This window comes from Amphiura filiformis, chromosome 4 (assembly GCF_039555335.1).
Source record: "Amphiura filiformis chromosome 4, Afil_fr2py, whole genome shotgun sequence".
NCBI classification, from domain to species: domain Eukaryota; kingdom Metazoa; phylum Echinodermata; class Ophiuroidea; order Amphilepidida; family Amphiuridae; genus Amphiura; species Amphiura filiformis.
Window position 1 is genome coordinate 70,851,919 of NC_092631.1, and position 18,560 is coordinate 70,870,478.

Here is an 18,560-nt window from a genome sequence, read left to right on the forward strand (position 1 = left end):
ACGATGTTTGACCACTTTACTGATGTCCTATTAACTCCAAATTCAAAACCTGGTTGTTTGTTTTTCGCAATTTAGCCAGTTGCCAAATAGAATAAATTAATAAATTTAGGACTTACTTTTTTAGGGATTTTGCCAACTCAAATTTTGAGAAAACATAGTTGTGCATCCTTAAACTATTGTTTTAATGGAGGCTACTACTAGTACTATAGGTAAGCTCTGTGAATAAGTGACTTGTGATTAAAAAGCAAGCTCTTGGAAACCTTAAATTTCTCTGTCAGACGGCGGAGCTCTGTCCAATTTTTTCAGAAAAGCTTTATTTTAAAGAGCTCTATCTCTTGATACAGTTCATATGTATGTAGGGGGCTCAGTTTTCAAGTTATGAACCTTTGAAGTTGACACTTTTACATTCAACATGTTCAAGCTTTTCATAACATGCATTTATTTAATAAAGGAAGCAAAAACATGTTTTTGGTCCAAGTTATTTCCAAAATTGACCAAGGCAACAGCTTCTTACTTATTTTATGGTTAAAGGCACCTGTTTTTTAGTGTTGTTTAGGGGTAATAATTGCATCAATTGTTTAGGGTTAGAGAAAAGACAACTACTTGTTTAGGGTAGCAAATCACGCTACTTATACTTGTTTAGGGGTGCAAATTTCAGTCTCAGCAATACTTGTTTAGGGTGCTTTTTTGTGAGTCCACGGACGCGCCTGATACCCCCCTTCACCATTACAGTGGCACCCCCGGGAGTTTTTTGTACATCATCATATCGTTAAATCAAGTTTAAAGTCGTCGTTTGAGTTACTTTTATATAAAGGAGCAAGAACATAGATCCAAGCTTCATCTGAGAGTGTGTATTGGTGTCTGTGGTGAGTGTATTAGGCCTACTCATAATTAAGGGCAAGGCTCAAATCAGGAAGGTAATTCATCGATATCAGTGACGAGTGGTGATCGTAACAAGCTTCGGTAGCCAGGAATTCGACAGCCATGGTATGGGACATCGTAGTTTTATCCCCAACATTTTAGTACAAAAAACTGTTATAGGATGCTCGAAGCTATTCATCAAGAAGCTATAAGCTATAAGGCAACTGAGTATCAGATTAGATTTAACTTTGAAGCCCGGGTTTGAAGCACACCAAGTGAAATTAGAACAATTTTAGAACTTCGTGTCATTTTGTCACGTATGTGTCACGCAGCCTACAGCTGCCCACGTTGCCCAGACGGTACCAGACTCGATTTGCTGTGGTAACATCATCTGAATTTACAAAATAAAGGACTCGTCAACAAAAAGCAAGAGTCAAAATGGCAACAAATAGGAGCTCAAAAGGCTCAAAGAGCACATTTTCCAGATCAATAAAAAGCAGAGCAATAAGTATGGAAAGTGCTATTATTGCTGCAGCTACCAGGAAAGCAGAAATGGAAGCTAGAGAAGAAGCATTACAAAAAAGGTTAGCACTTGAGATGGAAGAATACAAGCTGCAGGAGATAATTCAAAGACATGAAGAGGGTATAAGACTCAAGATGAAAGAATTAGAACAGCAACGTCAGGTATTGGAGTTGCGTACAGAAATAAACGTTGAAAACGCCAAATTATTTGCGTTGGAGAAATATGAAACTGAGGACAAACGTAGTAGTTCTCTAGAAGAATCACTGGATGAGGGTAAGAAATCCAAGGACTTGGTACAAGAATGGTTGGATTGTAACCGCAGTGAAAACAATACAGCACCTAGCCCTACGCTCACGAAGAAAGAGGTAAAAGTTGAAATACACCAACCACCCCAGCCAGGTCAACAACTTGAAAATCCAGTACGGTCAGCACCACCCAACACTAGGCAAACTGACGGTTCAATAACAGACAATGGAAATCGTCATGATAATTTAACGACAAGACCATTGCAAGCAAGGCCCTTTACTGGCAATCAGTATAGTAAAAGCAAACAACATATAAATCCAGCACCAAGCAGGCCGGATCTGACAATAAGAGGTCAACAACAAGAAATTCCAGCACCACCGATTGCTACTTCAACACCATTGCAATTGAGGCCTATTTCTGGCAAGCAAGATTTGACAATAGACAGTCAAGTTGGCAACAATGTGGTTACCAAGATGCTGCTAGAACAACATGTGAGATCTAGCCTTCCAAAACGAACATTGCAGCCGTTTACAAACGACCCCTGCAGTTCACTTCCTTCATAAGGAACTTTGAGTACACTATTGAAAACAGAGGAACCAACAGTCAAGATTGTTTACTATTTCTGGAGCAGTTTACCAGAGGAGAAGCCAACAGTTTGGTAAAAAGTTGCTTGCAGATGAAAGATGATACCGGATATCAAGAGGCTAAGAAGCTGCTTCAGAAGAGATTTGGTAATGTACATCGCATTGCGGAAGCATATCTCTCCAAAATGAGGGCGTGGCCTAATATCACCAATGAAGACTCATCAGGCTTACAAGAGATGTCCTTGTTTTTGATGGAATGTAAAAATACCATGGAGTCTCTTGGCTATACTAGTGAGCTGCACAGCACTGCGAATATTAGACTGCTTGTTGGCAAACTTCCTTACAAGATGAAGGACAGATGGCGTCAAAGAGTAGACTATATTGAAGAAGATGTGGGTCGTCCGGTTAGGTTTGAGGATTTTTCCCTCTTTGTTGAGAAACAAGCAAGAATTCAGAACAATGCTGCATTTGGGAAAATAAGTGACAAAGAAGGTAATAATAATAAAGGTGCAAATAGCAGGCCTAAAGTGAAGAGGAACTTTGCTACAAGTACAGATGAAAGTTTTGCTGCAAATACTGCTGCAGACCAGAAGGCAGATAAAAAATCCTGCAACTACTGTGAGAAAGAGAACCATAATTTGGACAACTGCTTCAAATTAATGAAGTTACCAGCGGAGCAAAAGCTGAAGTATCTGAAAGAGCAAGGTATGTGCTTTGGCTGCCTTAAAAAGGCAAAGCACATCAGTAAAGCGTGCACGAATAAATTATCATGCAACAAGTGTAATAAAAATCACCCCACAGTGCTTCACCTAGAAAGGCTAGACACAGCATCCAAGAAGCAAGACACAGCACCCAAGAATAAAGAAGAAAAGGTGACAAATGCTGGTGTATGTCATTGTCATCATACAGGCGCCGGAGATAATTCATCGCCGTGCATCATTCCTGTAAAAATCAGATCAAGTTCTACAGGAATCACTGTGGAAACTTATGCATACTTAGACTCGGGTAGCGATGCTACATTTTGTACTAAGAATTTAAGCCAGCAACTCAATCTTAAAGGAAGGTCTACTACGTTAGATATTCAGACCATGACTGGAAGCAGGAAGGTCAATAGTAGAATCCTACAGGGACTAGAAATTTATGACATGGACACGAAAAACAGTGTGATGCTGCCAAAGGTATACACCAAGGAGGAAATTCCTGCACGCATGGATCATGTTGTCACTCAGGAGCAGATTTCAAGCTGGTCATATTTAGAGAAAGTGTGTCTAACCAGATTGGAAGATGAAGCAAATGCACACATAGGTCTGCTCATCGGGAATAATGTGCCACAAGTCTTCGAACCCTGGGAAGTGATACATAGCAGCAATGATGGTCCATATGCCTGCAGAACTTTGCTTGGCTGGACGGTGTATGGGATGAACAATAAATCATCGTCACCGCTTACCATAACAAGAACAAGAGTGGAAGAAACGCTCGACCACCAGCTGGTGAAGTTATTCAACCATGATTTCACAGAGCGCATCACTGAAGACCTACCAGAGAAGAGTTTGAATGACCAACAGTTTCTAGCTGATGTAAACAACACAACTAGACTCATTGAAGGTCACTACCAGATAGGATTACCCCTCAAAGATCACAACAAGAAATTTCCCAACAATAGACAGCACAGCAAGCAGAAGTGAGAGCAGCACATCTGAAGAAGAGGTTTTCCAAGAACCCTGAGTTTCATGCGGATTACAAGTCTGTAGTAAATGACATGATAAACAAGGAATACGCCCAGAAGGTGCCTGAAGAAGAAGAAATAGGTGAATCTGGTAGAACGTGGTACATTCCACATCATGGGGTGTACCACCCCAGAAAGAACAAATTGCGTGTTGTTTATGATTGTGCAGTCAACTATATGGGACATTCACTCAACAAGGAGTTGTTACAAGGCCCCGATCTTACTAGTTCATTAGTAGGAGTGATGCTGCGATTTAGACAAGAATGCATTGCGGTGACAGCAGACATTGAAAGTATGTTTCACCAGGTTCAGGTACCGGAAAGTGATCGCAACTTACTGCGTTTCCTTTGGTGGCCGGAAGGAGAAGTAGATAAACCCTTGCAGACTTATCGCATGAAGGTCCATTTATTTGGAGCCACCTCGTCGCCATCTTGTGCGAACTATGCTCTCAGAAGAACAGCAGAAGAAGCTGGAGTCAAGTACGACAAAGTAGTTACAAGTTCTATGCTACATAATTTCTATGTAGATGACATGCTCAGATCAGTTAAATCTGAAGAAAGCTGTTGATCTTGTGAGTGATCTAAAGAAGGCTTGTAAAGACGGCGGGTTCAACTTGACTAAGTGGACAAGCAACATCCGCACAGTGCTTCAGTCTATACCTGAGGAAGATAGATCCAAGGACATGGCACTCGTAGATTTGGACACTGAAAATCTACCCACAGAAAGAGTGCTAGGAATGTTGTGGTCCCCTGAAGCTGACAAATTTGGATATCAAATAACAGTGAAAGACCGCCCACCCACCTACTCGAAGAGGAATACTATCAGTGGTCAGTTCTGTGTACGACCCGCTGGGATTCATCAGTCCAGCAATCTTACCAGCAAAGCAACTGATGCAAGAATTATGCAAGCTCAAGATTGGATGGGATGAAGAAATTCCTGGAGCACACCTCAGAATGTGGCAACAGTGGATAGCGGAGTTACCAAAGTTGGAACCTCTAACAGTTGACAGATGTTATAAGCCACCACATTTTGGCAAGGTGAACTCAACACAATTGCATCACTTCGCGGATGCCAGCTTGAAGGGCTATGGTACTGTGAGTTATTTGAGGTCTGAGAATGAAGATGGCGATATTCACTGTGCTTTAGTTATTGCCAAAGCAAGAGTTGCACCGGTGAAACAAGTAACAGTACCCAGGCTAGAACTCAATGCTTCAACAGTTGCAGTGAGAGTGAACACTATGATCCAGCATGAACTTGATATTCCAATCAACAAGACAGTCTTCTGGATTGACAGTGTGACAGTTTTGAGATACATCAACAATGAGGCTGCACGCTTCAAGACATTTGTAGCCAATAGACTTGGAGTGATCCATGATGGCTCACATGCATCACAGTGGAGGTTCAAGAGGACTCTTAATTGACCAACTCCTCACAACTGATCGTTGGTTGAAAGGTCCTAAGTTTCTCTGGAGTGGAGAAGAAGAATGGCCAGCACGTCAAGATATTGGCCAGGGTGTTCAGGAAGATGATATGGAAGTGAAGAAGGTGAATGTGATGATGGTACAAGATGGCAAAGAGACAAAGAGTCAGAAGGAAGAGAATGTTGTGAACGTGAAGGATGATGATGAAGTGAAAGGTAAGAAGGTGAAGGATAGAGTTGAAGATGAAATGAATGGAGTGGAAATGCTGATGAAACACTTTTCATCATGGCACCGCCTGAAGAAAGCAATCGCTTGGATCCTGAAGGTGAAGAAACAACTCATTCAGAGGAGCAGAGAAAGAAAGAAAGCTCATTTGAGCACAAAGGACTCTAATGCCAGCCAACCATCAGACAAAGATCAGGAGCAGAAAACTCAAAAAGGTTGTATCCAGCCACTCACAGTGTCTGACATGCAAGACGCTGAAAAGGCAGCTATTGGAATTGCACAGAGAAAAGCATTTCCACAAGAGATAGCGATATTGGAAAGCAAGACTAGTAGTCCTGGTAGCAGAAGAGGTAAAGACGGTGTGAAGTTGAAGAAGATAAGTTCAATATCCAAGTTGAACCCTTTTGTGAAAGATGGCATACTAAGAGTCGGTGGTCGTCTTGCCAGAGCTGCTATGCCAGAAGATGAGAAATTCCCTGTGATTTTGCCAAAGGAGAGCTGTATAACTGATCTGGTAATGCGTGAGATCCATGAAATTACAGGACATGGAGGACGTAATCATATGCTGTCACGCTTACAAGGGAGGTTCTGGATAGTGAGCGCAAATTCAACTGCCAGAAGGATAATTGGAAGTTGTGTTACTTGCAGGAAACAGAGAGCAAAGGTCGCTGAGCAACAAATGGCAGATCTTCCAAGATCCAGAGTGAACCCAGAAGAAGCACCATTTACTAGAGTTGGTGTTGATTATTTTGGACCAGTAGAAGTAAAGAGAGGACGAAGTGTAGTCAAGAGATACGGCATGGTCTTCACCTGCCTAGCTGTTAGAGCTATCCACATTGAAAAGGCTGACACACTTGAAACAGATTCTTGTATCTGTGCAATACGCCGCTTTATTGCAAGGAGAGGCCAAGTCAAGGAAGTATGGTCAGACAACGGCACAAATTTAGTAGGTGCTAAAAGGGAGCTACAAGAACAAATACGCAAGTGGAATCAAGCACAGATTCACAGTGAGCTTCTACAAGATCATGTAGATTGGAGATTTAATCCACCCGCGGGGTCTCACTTTGGAGGTGTTTGGGAGAGGATGATCAGGACCATCAGAAAGGTGATGATGTCTGTGTCCAAGGAGCAGATGTTGACTGATGAAGCTCTGCAAACACTCTTTTGTGAAGCTGAAGCAGTAGTAAACAGCAGACCCATTACTAAAGTCTCAAGTGATGCGGGAGATCTTGAAGCACTTACCCCCAATCACCTGCTTTTGCTTAAAGGCAAACCGACACTTCCACCAACTTTGACAGAAAAAACAGATCAGTATGCCAAAAAGATGGCGACAAGTACAATACATGTCTGATTTGTTTTGGAAGCGTTGGACATCAGAATACCTTGTACAGCAGCAAGAGCGCCAGAAGTGGCTCTTTCCAAAGAGCAATCTTAAGGTCGGTGACATCGTACTAGTAGTAGATGGATCAAAACCTAGGAATATGTGGCCAATGGGAAAGGTAACAGCAACCAGACCAGACAAGAATGGATTTGTTAGACAGGTGGAAATTAAGACAAGATCTACAACATTAGTCAGACCAGTGGCTAAATTGTGCCTGTTACTTGAAGCAGAGTACCCAGAAACAAAGACGCTGAAAACAGCGAATGAAAGCAAATAAGTGTCACAGCATGTTTGAGATGAAGTTGAGATGATGAACTGATGTGACAATTTTATTGTTACAATCTCAACTGTGACAAAACTCATGCACAAATGAAGTGAACACTATATGACAATTACCAATTATGTGAGTGGAGCCAAATGTTAAGTTGTGAAGTTTCTGCTCTAGCAGTGTGACTTTTTAGATAAGGCGAGCTGAGGAGCCTGGTAAACTACTGGACGGGATGTCCTTTGGGAAGCAAATGTCCCATAAACACTTGCAGTACTTCACACTTGGCAAAAGGCCGACTCACAGGAAGGAGAAATGAAATTCTCAAATTCTGAAGTTATCATCCAGCAGTTTGGATTCCAGTTAACCAGCAGTCATCGAGGTTCAACAGGCATCAATCACTCGTGTGCAGAAGCCCCAAGAGAAATCCAGAGATTTCAACTGTAGCTCAACAGATAGCATGTGTGATCGACATCGAGGGTAGCAGTGACCAGCATGGCTAGATTGTGTCAGGAACTGAAATTTTCAGCGTTGGTAGTTACAACTGGATTCGAACCAAGATTTTCAACACAAGGACATAGCTTATTTATATTTGCAGAAGTGACTGCATGAAACTAAACGTGTAAAAAAGGATCAGCTATTATTATTTTAAGTGAAATGAAAAAGGCCTATTTGTTGGCAAAATGTGCAAAGTTGGAAATTAAATGCAATAATTTATCATCATGGTTGTGCACAGGTGATAATTCAAAGTTACCATGGTTGTGCACAGGTAATTTTGTTAGCATTGTATGCTTCATTGTGAAAAGGTGTCACTATGGTTGTGCACAGGTGATACACTAAGCATTTTACATGTATACGCTCCAAAATAGTTTCAAAATATATTATCATGGTTGTGCCCAGATAATGTGCTGTTCAGGATGTGACCAACATGGAAGCGCTGCAATCTATTAGTACCTGCATCACCACGAAGGAACATCAAGTGCCACATTTACCACATGACCTGCCTTAGGGTTTGAAATTTTACAATTTGGAGTGAGCAACCACTTTCACATGGAATCCAAAATTAATGTTTTGCAGTTTTGGGCCATTATTGGATAAATTCCAACACAATTTGCACATGCCAACTTTCCAAGTGGATAAATGACCATAGTTACTAGTATTTGAGACCATAAGGCTGCTATGGCTGTACCCAGGCAGTTCTATGTGTAAATTTGTTTAATTTCAAGTATAATTTGCAGTATTGATCAGGAGCTAAATTGATAAACATCATTAGTGTGTGCTATATTTCTTCACAAGTTCACATTTAAAGGAATTTTAGTTCAAGCTGTAAAAGTCAAGTTTGTTTCATTCAAACAGTCATATTGTGCTTTTATTAGCCTTTTCAGTCATCAAAGTTGTTTTGAAATTCAAAAATTGAGATGTTGCTCAGTATTTCAGAAACACACTTGTAGTCTCACACACAAAAGAAAGGTCAGTGAGATTTATCACTTAGTTTTGTTTTTATTTCACAGACAGTTCTGAGATAATTACATGTACGTTAAGTTACACGTTCAGTCATGATCAATATACTTTATTTGAAGCCAAATAAGCCAATTGGTACAAAGCTTGTGGATAATTTTCCAAACTTGATTGATTCAATATTATTGTTCAGGCTAATTTTGTAGTAATTAACATATTTTTGTCAAATTTCAAGTTGATTCATGGACACTTCCAGGTGAAATGTCAGATTTGCTTTAGTTTTTTAGAGTTTTCAAAAGTAGAGTCGTTATCTAAAAATTGAGTTCATTATTGAGTTTCATGTGATAGATAGTAAATGCCCGAGTAAATGGCACTTTAGGTTTATTGATAGGTAATTGTATGCAGGCAGCATAAATTAAGGCGCCGGAATGTTAGTGCCATTTCCTCAAGTGTTTCATAATTATTGGATTGAGTAGATTAATTGATATTTTTAGGAATCCGATGGCATTTAGTCAGCCTTCCCACTGCAATTTGTGATGTACGCCCTCAGTGGTGGTGAGCATACATGTTTTGGAGTGACATGGAGTGATATTTTTGTGTGCAATGGGGTTGCGGATTCACTCGGAAGCCTAAAGTTTTTTGTACATCATCATATCGTTAAATCAAGTTTAAAGTCGTCGTTTGAGTTACTTTTATATAAAGGAGCAAGAACATAGATCCAAGCTTCATCTGAGAGTGTGTATTGGTGTCTGTGGTGAGTGTATTACTCATAATTAAGGCTCAAATCAGGAAGGTAATTCATCGATATCAGTGACGAGTGGTGATCGTAACAAGCTTCGGTAGCCAGGAATTCGACAGCCATGGTATGGGACATCGTAGTTTTATCCCCAACAATTAGTATTGTACAGTCTGTATGTCAATACACAGACCATAGTTTACATGATTTTTGCATCCCAAAATATTTAAGCTAGATTCACTAAGACCATCACCAACCTCTTTTTGTACTTGATTAATTCCACAAAACCAGTTCTACAATTTTCTGTAAATGGAAGTACTTCTTAGCAAATAGAAATGTCTCAGCAACTCATGGCACACACAACAAATGAAAATGTTGTATATGCTTATAAATGACAAAATTAATTTCTCTAATTCTGTTGGTGCGAAATGTAGTTTAATTAATTTGTTGTGGTATAAATGACATCAAAGAGTGCATTTACAGCAAGGTATAAATTAATGTCAATAATCAAGAACAATAGCTTTGTTTATACCCATGTACCCATAATGGGACTCATACAATGTTTCTAGTCCCAATATCTGTACCCGTACCCATGGCCCGTACCCGTACCCATACTGGGACCCGTACCCGTACCCGTACTCGAGTCCCAATTTCCGTACCCGTACCCGTACTCATGGCTCCGGACCCGTACCCGTACCCGTACTCGCACCCTATTTTGGGTTCGGACCCGTACCCGTACCCGTACTCATGGATTCGGACCCGTACCCGTACCCGTACCCATGGTCTGGGACCCATACCCGTACCCGTACCCATGGTCTGGGACCCGTACCTGTACCCGTACTCATGGCTCGGACCCGTACCCGTACTCATGACGGGTCCCAATACTACAAGTCTGCAGTTTGGTTACGCGTAACCAAACTGGCTGCGGAGGAGTTTATGTTTCCAAACACGGAGAACTCTTTTGATGTTCATTGATGTAGGCCTATGTAAAGCGCGACCTTCAACAGGAAAATTTAGTTCCCGATAGATGCACACAGTTCAGGGCTCAGTTCTGTGGGCCATGGAAATTGTTTATTTGCATAATAAATACAATATTAAATCCTTTTCTATACACGTTTGTGTATACATAATTGCGTTATCTGTTGACGTAAATGAAAAAAGGTGTTTTTAGGTGGAAGTGTTAGCTTTCGCTCGATCAATGCAATATAAAATAAATTCTGATTGGATGAAGGGAACACTTGCGATTTTGATAAAAAACAATCACAGATTCCTTTTTTCCACTAGTCACCAGCTAGAAGCTTACACAGCTCTTATGATGCTATGCACTCAACCGTGCAATGTAAACAAAGACTGTGTAGTGATAATTCACTCTCTGCTTGGAAGCTCTTGGACGAAACGAAATTGTGTGCTCAGGTGTATCAAGGTGGAAACTGCATAGATGCGTTAATCGTTTTGTAGCCAAAACTTTCCATATGGTTAAATACCACTAATTATGTATTACACGGGTTTCAATTGGAAAATGGCTAATTTCGGGTGGAATTTTCTCATATTCAGAACTCTCACAGTTAAATATATTATTTAGATGCCAAATGATCAAAAACTCAACATAGGTTGGCCTGAGACTTTTCTTGTTTTAACGCACTGAACCGTAAACACCGGAAACACCTTAAAATGGCAGTGCGCCCTCGACGCTGAAAGTTACAATATGGTAGGGCGAATATTTACTAAAACCGAAGCCGTGCGTATGAATTTTGGTACTATTACAACAAAATATAATGAGAGAAAATGTACCATTTTGAATCAAACCCTAAAAAAGTACTTTTTTGGGTGGGTGCGGCGTGCCGCACCCACCCTGTATTCTCTGACTATTGACCTACTTTTTCACATGCCGCAGTGTTGAGAAAATATTCGTGCCGGTTATATCCCAAACACACACAGAGGTGATAGTTTACGGCGAGTTTTGTAATTATTACTTGATTTTGATATGTAAGTAATACGATAAAGTCGTCATAGGCAGTAATGTGTTTGAATTAAAAGAAATAACAAAAATAATTATTTAAGTAATAGAAATATTATTTGGAAATTGCAGCAAGATTTGCAGATGTTTTTTATTTGAACAGTACCAGTTCACCAGTTTTGCTAGTTTTCCTAATCTTTGGGCTAAATTAATAGCATCGTGAAGGTCATATATATCATTTTATACTGACAGCTTGTATGTGCATTGTGTTCAGTGTGTACAAAGGCGATTTACTTTTCAAATCTTGTGACAAATAGTGCTTGGTGATGCTTGTATAAGGTATTATAGACAAATTATTAGAATGCATGTGCACCAGTAGCAATGGCCCAGGTTGAATGAAATAAATAAACATATGAATGAATATTTTATTCCCTGGATTATTTTTGTTGGGACAAAATAATGATATAGTTTGACGCTTTCGTTATGTTAATCATAATAAAGTAACAAAGTTAAAAAATAATATCGAAATATTGTAAAATCAAACTTTTCCCCTCATAAGTTGTATCAAAACAACATATTGAGAAAATTGATATAACAGATTTTTAAACTTTGATATGGAAAGATACCCCAGCCCTGTTGTCTCACCAGAGAAGATGAGCAGAAGTCTTTCTATCTGATGATAAAAAAAAATCTAGGTATGATTACGAAAATGTTTTAAATAACTTTTATCTACAAAAGTTTTATAACCATGTTTTATATAAAATGTTAACATAAAACGTCTTGTGTTATGATGTGAAGGGTTAATATAAAAACAGGGAAAATCTGTTCCAACTGACCAACAGAGAACAAAGGATAAGAAATAGATCAGATTAAAATCAGGGAAAATATGACACAACCTCCAATGGGGAATAACAAACGTATAAACGTATAAAGTTAAAAACTCTTTTAACTTTGTTTATACGTTTTGTGTTATTCTCCTATTGGAAATCGATGTTGTGTCATATTTGCCTTGTTTTTAATTGTGAACTTGACTTACTCATTCTTTCATTTCTCTTGACAATTTTTCATTTGCCCACCCTATTCCTTTTAAAGGAATTTTTATTTAGCTATATAACTTGATTGATCAATTTCAGCGATTTTAAAGCAGTCTTTTTAGATTAGAGTCACGCGGTAGCCGTGACCAGCAAAAAAAAAAAAAAAAAGACTGATAAAGAAGACTAATAACATATGCTCCCGCGAGACTATATTTACACCTAACATTAAAACACTTGACTTCTATTGTTCGATGTTATTTTTCGCTGGGTACAAAATGTATCTAAAACCATGGTAAATGTTATTTACAGTCCCAGGTGTAATATCTTGACAACTCATTAATTCCAAAAGGGCCACCAATCCTACAGTCAATCATTGTTCGTAATAAACAAATATTTTTGCTTCCATTTCACGCGGTATTTCATAGCGAAAATTAGTTGCAAATCAAACTGATCCAGAATTTTTGGACACTGCTACAGGTCTACCTGGTTCTCACCTTCACACTACTTTTTCAGATTCACTTCCAAATATACCCTAGCAGGTTCTGAGATACCCTACATACAAATTCTGAGCCCCATTCGCCAAAAAATCAAATTTTTCACAATTCTTTTGTTCTTATCGGACGACGCATCCATTTATATAATAAATGCTGTATTTCGACACAGCAATTTTCAGCAGAGGCCCGTGGCCTAATGGTTAGGGCGTTTGACTCCAGATACGCTATCCCGAGTTCGAAACCCGGTGACCAACTGATATTTTTTTTCAATATTTTATTAAACAATTTATTGTCATTAATCAAGGATAACATAATTTTAAACATCCAGTGCTATTGTGATATTATTTTTTATTAAAGCAATTTAAAAACACAGCATAGTGTGATACAACACCATCAAGGATCAAAAGAAATCTGAATAACACAAGAAACTAGATCAGGTATTTATAGGGTATACGACGTTACTCATTGTTATTCTCATTTAAATATATTTTGTCCTACCACGGACAAATTCGCATGATAATAGGACAATAAAACATGATTGTGATATGTATGAATGGTTGTTGAATCGATTTAGAGACCTGACTCTCTGTCATCTTCAGCTATCGTAGAACATGACAATTGTCATACCGTCCCGGTAGGTTGATTACAAACACTCTGTAGGTGTGGAAAATTGTTCCGCTAGTATGGAAGGCCAGCAGGAAAAAAATCCAAATAACGTTTATCAAGCATATATAGTACGGAAGCGTCTATGTGACACAACTTGACAAAATAATTATCTTGCCATGTCGACTTATTATCAGCATTATGTCAACATGACGATATAAAATATCTCGCCAAGACAACTGAACAAACAAGTCAACATGGCAAGATATATTATCATGCTAAGTCGACATACCAAAAATGGACATCGTCTTCGCGAAATAAATTATTATGCCAAGTCAATTTAGCAACAAATTAATGTCAACATAGCAGGATATTTTGTCACGTCCAGTTGACTTAAAAAACAAACAATAAGTCAACATGGTAAGATAAATCATACCAAGTAATAGTAATTTTTGACACCGTATAATTTAAATTATTGAAAAGCATCCTCGGGATGTAGAGGAGGGGCGGCCCGAAATTAAAGGGAAAATTAAAACCACAAATCTCAAAAGACCGCCGACAACCGCCGCTTAATATGGATATCCAACTAGATTGCCCCGCAGGGCTACAAAGAACCACAAACTGCGAAATTTGGATATCCAGCTAGATTGCACCGCAGCACTCAGGAACCACAAATCTTGAAATATGGATATCCTACAAATTAAAACCACAAACCGCGAAAAACCGCCCACAACTGCCGCTCAATAGAAATATCCAACTAGATTGCCCCGCAGGGCTACAAAGAACCACAAACCGCGAAATTTGGATATCCAACTAGATTGCCCCGCAAGTATAAAGAACCACACACCGCGAAATATGGATGTCCAACAAGTTTTAACTATAAATTAGTCCTCGATAGAGGCAAGGCTTGAAGGATTAGGGAAATTATAACAACGAACCGCGAAAGTTACCTTAACAAACAATATAAGTCAAAATGGTAAGATAAATTATCATACCAAGTAATAGTAATTTTGACACCGTATAATTATTGAAAAGCATCCTCGGGATGTAGAGGAGGGCGGCCCGAAATTAAAGGAAAATTAAAACCACAAATCTCAAAAGACCGCCGACAACCGCCGCTTAATATGGATATCCAACTAGATTGCCCCGCAGGGCTACAAAGAACCACAAACTGCGAAATTTGGATATCCAGCTAGATTGCACCGCAGCACTCAGGAACCACAAATCTTGAAATATGGATATCCTACAAATTAAAACCACAAACCGCGAAAAACCGCCCACAACTGCCGCTCAATAGAAATATCCAACTAGATTGCCCCGCAATCTACAAAAGAACCACAAACCGCGAAATTTGGATATCCAACTAGATTGCCCCGCAAATATAAAGAACCACACACCGCGAAATATGGATGTCCAACAAGTATTAACTATAAACTAGTCCTCGATAGCGGGCAAGGCTTGAAGGATTAGGGAAATTATAACAACGAACCGCGAAAGTTACCTTAACAAACAATATAAGTCAAAATGGTAAGATAAATTATCATACCAAGTAATAGTAATTTTTGACACCGTATAATTATTGAAAAGCATCCTCGGGATGTAGAGGAGGGGCGGCCCGAAACTTTAAAAAAAGGGAAAATTAAAACCACAAATCTCAAAAGACCGCCGACAACCGCCGCTCAATATGGTAGCAGTGCTACAAAGAACCACAAACCGCGAAATTTGGATATCCAGCTAGATTGCCCCGTAGGACTCAGGAACCACAAATCTTGAAATATGGATATCCTACAAATTAAACCCACAAACCGCGAAAAACCGCCAACAACTGCCACTCAATAGAAATATCCAACTAGATTGCCCCGCAAATAAAGAACCACACACCGCGAAATATGGATGTCCAACAAGTTTTAACTATAAATTAGCCCTTGATAGAGGGCAAAGCATGAAGGATAAGTAAAATTATAACCACGAACCGCAAAAGACCTCCAACAACCGCCGCTCAACAGATATATCCAACTAGATTGCCTGCAGGGCTACAAAGAACCACAAACGGCGAAATTTGGATATCCAACTAGATTGCCCCGCAGGGTTACAAAGAACCACACATCGCGAAATATGGATATCCAACAAGCTTAAACAATAAATTAGCCCCGATAGAGGACAGGGCTTGAAGAATAAAGGAATACCACAAACCGCGAAAGACCGCCAACAACCGCCGCTCAATAGAGATATCCAACTAGATTGCCTGCAGGGCTACAAAGAACCACAAACGGCGAAATTTGGATATCCAACTAGATTGCCTCAGGGCTACAAAGAACCACGTACATTTTATAGGTTTAGCTACATATACTCGTATTTTTATTGTCATAAATCAAGGATAATATTATTCAAACTTCTATTTTCGTTTTATTCGTCTTATGTAGTACTTCGTAACCGGATGACTTTTCAAGCTTGGAGCTACTCGGCTTCATTCATAAAAGAAAGAAATCTACCAAAAAACGTTGACAACGTAAAGAAAGCAGCAAGTTTAAAAGCCCCACCTCGGCTCACTTTTTGAAACTTGGTCCCATTTTGAACATCAAATACAGCGCTTCCAACGTTTTAATAATAGCATGACTGGCATTATATGCCTATTTGTTATTTATTTAATTCGATCATTAATCATGAAATTAATATTATAAAACAAAACATATATAGGATGTTGGCTTACCATGCAAGAGCAACAAGATTATAACCTTTCTGATCTTACAAATTAATATCGCATCGGCACATTAAAGACTCATAACACATATGGAAATGTTTGAAGTTGATAATATTATGATAAAGTTTAAATCAGTTCCAGGAAATCAGTACGTTTTACAAATGGGACCAAGTTTCAAAAAGTGAGCCGAGGTGGGGCTTTTTAAACTTGCTGCTTTCTTTACGTTGTCAACGTTTTTTTGGTAGATACCATAGTTACTCGTCGTATTTCCATGTATCGCCCAGGCCTATTAGTGGTATGGTATGTAACCATATGGATGGCAAACATTTGACATGCCTTTCCTAATTTACGTATACTTCTACGTCAACTTCATTCATTCAACATTCATTAATTGTACATGAATAAATGAGTCACAGAAAATTCGTCCTCTCACAACTGTAAATCACTGGTGTCTGACCATTAAGGACTCATTGGCTTTTTTAGGAGCCGAGTAAAAATGAAGTTGCGCAAAGTCAAATAAAATCAAAAGCACATGAGAATCACACGTTTCACCACTTTCTTTACAGTAATCATTGGTACAATTGACAGAATGTATATCACAGAGCTGTTTGGCAATCGTGTGATTGCTTTAAATCAAAAAGTGGAATGGGTCTATCCAGGGTAGTCCGACGAATAGGACCTGGTTTTTTTCTCAGTTACCAACTATCACTGCTCAGGCTCTGATTGCTCAAGAAAGATTGAACGCGAAAGTCCAGTGACCACGCCGCCCGGTCACTGGACTTTCGCGATTCATCTTTCTGGCGCCATAGATATGAGATAGTGGTCATAGTCTGAGGTGAATATTGTCTGGGAAATAAGAAAAAAAGGTCCTACACGTCGGACTAATCCAGGGGCGTAGCAAGAGCCTCGCGGGCCCATGGACAAGGATCAGTGCGGGGCCCTCTTATCTCCTGCATCAGTCTTTATTTCATTTTCGCTTTTGCTCGGGGCCCCTGAAGCCTCGGGCCCATGGACTTCGTCCACCCTGTCCACCCGCTTGCTACGCCCCTGGGTCTATCTGAAATCAAAGGGTTTCACAATCCACCAGCAGACCTTGATGAACTCAAGAGATGCATAATTGCACAAGTTGACATCCTCTGGCAGGACAGACCTCTCATAGTCTCATTAGACGTGGTGTAAATGTCATGTTGAGGAGAGATGAAATCTCAATACATGGTGGCCATGTGGAAGACTAATAGTAAGACTATCAATTTTGTAAAGAAAGTGGTGAACTATATGTGATTATCTTACTATTTTGATTCTAATTGGCTTTGAGCAACTGCATTTTTACCGGCTCAATGAAATAGCCACTGGTTCCTAATTAAGATAAGACTGAGATATTTGCTACAACATGGAATGCCCTATTCGGAACTGCCAAATGTAACGGCGCACCATCCTTCAAGAGCAGAGCGCATAAGCATCTTATTTCTTGTGTATGATGCTTTTACTGTACGTGTACCCCTTCACTCTGCGGTGAACCACTGATTGGTACATGTGGTTGTCTTTTATAGTGCCTAGGTGCCACCCCTCATGGGCTATTGTTCACTCAAGCATTTTATTTTTTTTAAATACCGAAATCTCCAAGCGTCGGAATACGGAGGGTAAGTGTATCGTCTTGGTCTTACCCCGAGTAGCTATCTATCGGGGAATCCAGTTGTCACTAAGATAGCCAAGATAACAGGCCAAATGCTGAGATCTACTGCTGCATCTGTTCTGGTCAGGTGAACCTGTGCCCGGGCATTGTGGATTCAAGCAGGGTAATGTCATCAGCAAAATCCAAGTCATTTAATATTTTAGCTAGACGACGTCTGGAGTGACGATAAAGTGACCTAGAAGTGGTCAGAATGTCGACTAACACTATAAATAGGAATGGAGCCAGAACACCACCCTGCAGAACTCCAGTGGAGACATTGAAAGGATCGGAGATATTTCCATCCGCAATTACAGTGCGTTTTGAATTGTTGTATAGCTTATGGCGTTGACCTCACCTTCCGGTATTCCATAATGTTGAAGCATTAAGAGCATGACCTTTCAATTAATGGAATCAAAAGACTTCTTAAAATCGAAGTGACTGTTAGACAAAGGTGCTAATCTTGGAAACCACCCACGATCCTTCTTGGGATGTGTATCTGCAGGGCACAGTGGGTAAACATGATCTTGAATTTTGTATGCCCTAATAACAGGTCTTGTTGTCAACTTAATTTCGCTGTGATCATTGGCTGGAGAGATATTGAATTCCCCGGTATTGGTCATCAAACTAAGGTTTCTCATCTTGTGTAAAGTGAAAACGACGCCATAGGACCATT

At 39.6% G+C, this 18,560-nt stretch overlaps 4 protein-coding genes across 4 annotated transcripts; all 4 read left to right on the forward strand.

Annotated features, from left to right (window-relative positions):
* The first annotated feature begins 2,306 nt into the window (after nucleotides 1–2,306).
* Nucleotides 2,307–3,899, forward strand: LOC140150348 (uncharacterized). The gene has a single exon (XM_072172356.1). The coding sequence runs from the start codon at nucleotides 2,307–2,309 to the stop codon at nucleotides 3,897–3,899; it is 1,593 nt and encodes a 530-aa protein (XP_072028457.1).
* A 74-nt stretch (nucleotides 3,900–3,973) lies between these two features.
* On the forward strand, nucleotides 3,974–4,868 carry LOC140150349 (uncharacterized). The gene is made up of 2 exons (XM_072172357.1): nucleotides 3,974–4,429; nucleotides 4,467–4,868. The coding sequence occupies exons 1-2, from the start codon at nucleotides 3,974–3,976 to the stop codon at nucleotides 4,866–4,868; spliced, it is 858 nt and encodes a 285-aa protein (XP_072028458.1).
* Nucleotides 4,869–4,893: 25 nt separating this feature from the next.
* Nucleotides 4,894–5,361, forward strand: LOC140150350 (uncharacterized). Its single transcript, XM_072172358.1, has one exon. The coding sequence runs from the start codon at nucleotides 4,894–4,896 to the stop codon at nucleotides 5,359–5,361; it is 468 nt and encodes a 155-aa protein (XP_072028459.1).
* Nucleotides 5,362–5,470: 109 nt separating this feature from the next.
* LOC140150351 (uncharacterized) lies at nucleotides 5,471–6,937 on the forward strand. Its single transcript, XM_072172359.1, has one exon. The coding sequence runs from the start codon at nucleotides 5,471–5,473 to the stop codon at nucleotides 6,935–6,937; it is 1,467 nt and encodes a 488-aa protein (XP_072028460.1).
* Nucleotides 6,938–18,560: the final 11,623 nt, after the last annotated feature.

What these genes read in the sequence shown, in the direction of transcription:
- LOC140150348 (XM_072172356.1), top strand. Translation starts at nt 2,307, where the DNA reads ATGAAAGATGATACCGGATATCAAGAGGCTAAGAAGCTGCTTCAGAAG.
- LOC140150349 (XM_072172357.1), top strand. Translation starts at nt 3,974, where the DNA reads ATGATAAACAAGGAATACGCCCAGAAGGTGCCTGAAGAAGAAGAAATA. An exon ending in CTGGAGTCAAGTACGACAAA is followed by an intron (nt 4,430 to 4,466) that starts GTAGTTACAAGT and finishes ATTTCTATGTAG; the next exon opens with ATGACATGCTCAGATCAGTT.
- LOC140150350 (XM_072172358.1), top strand. Translation starts at nt 4,894, where the DNA reads ATGTGGCAACAGTGGATAGCGGAGTTACCAAAGTTGGAACCTCTAACA.
- LOC140150351 (XM_072172359.1), top strand. Translation starts at nt 5,471, where the DNA reads ATGGAAGTGAAGAAGGTGAATGTGATGATGGTACAAGATGGCAAAGAG.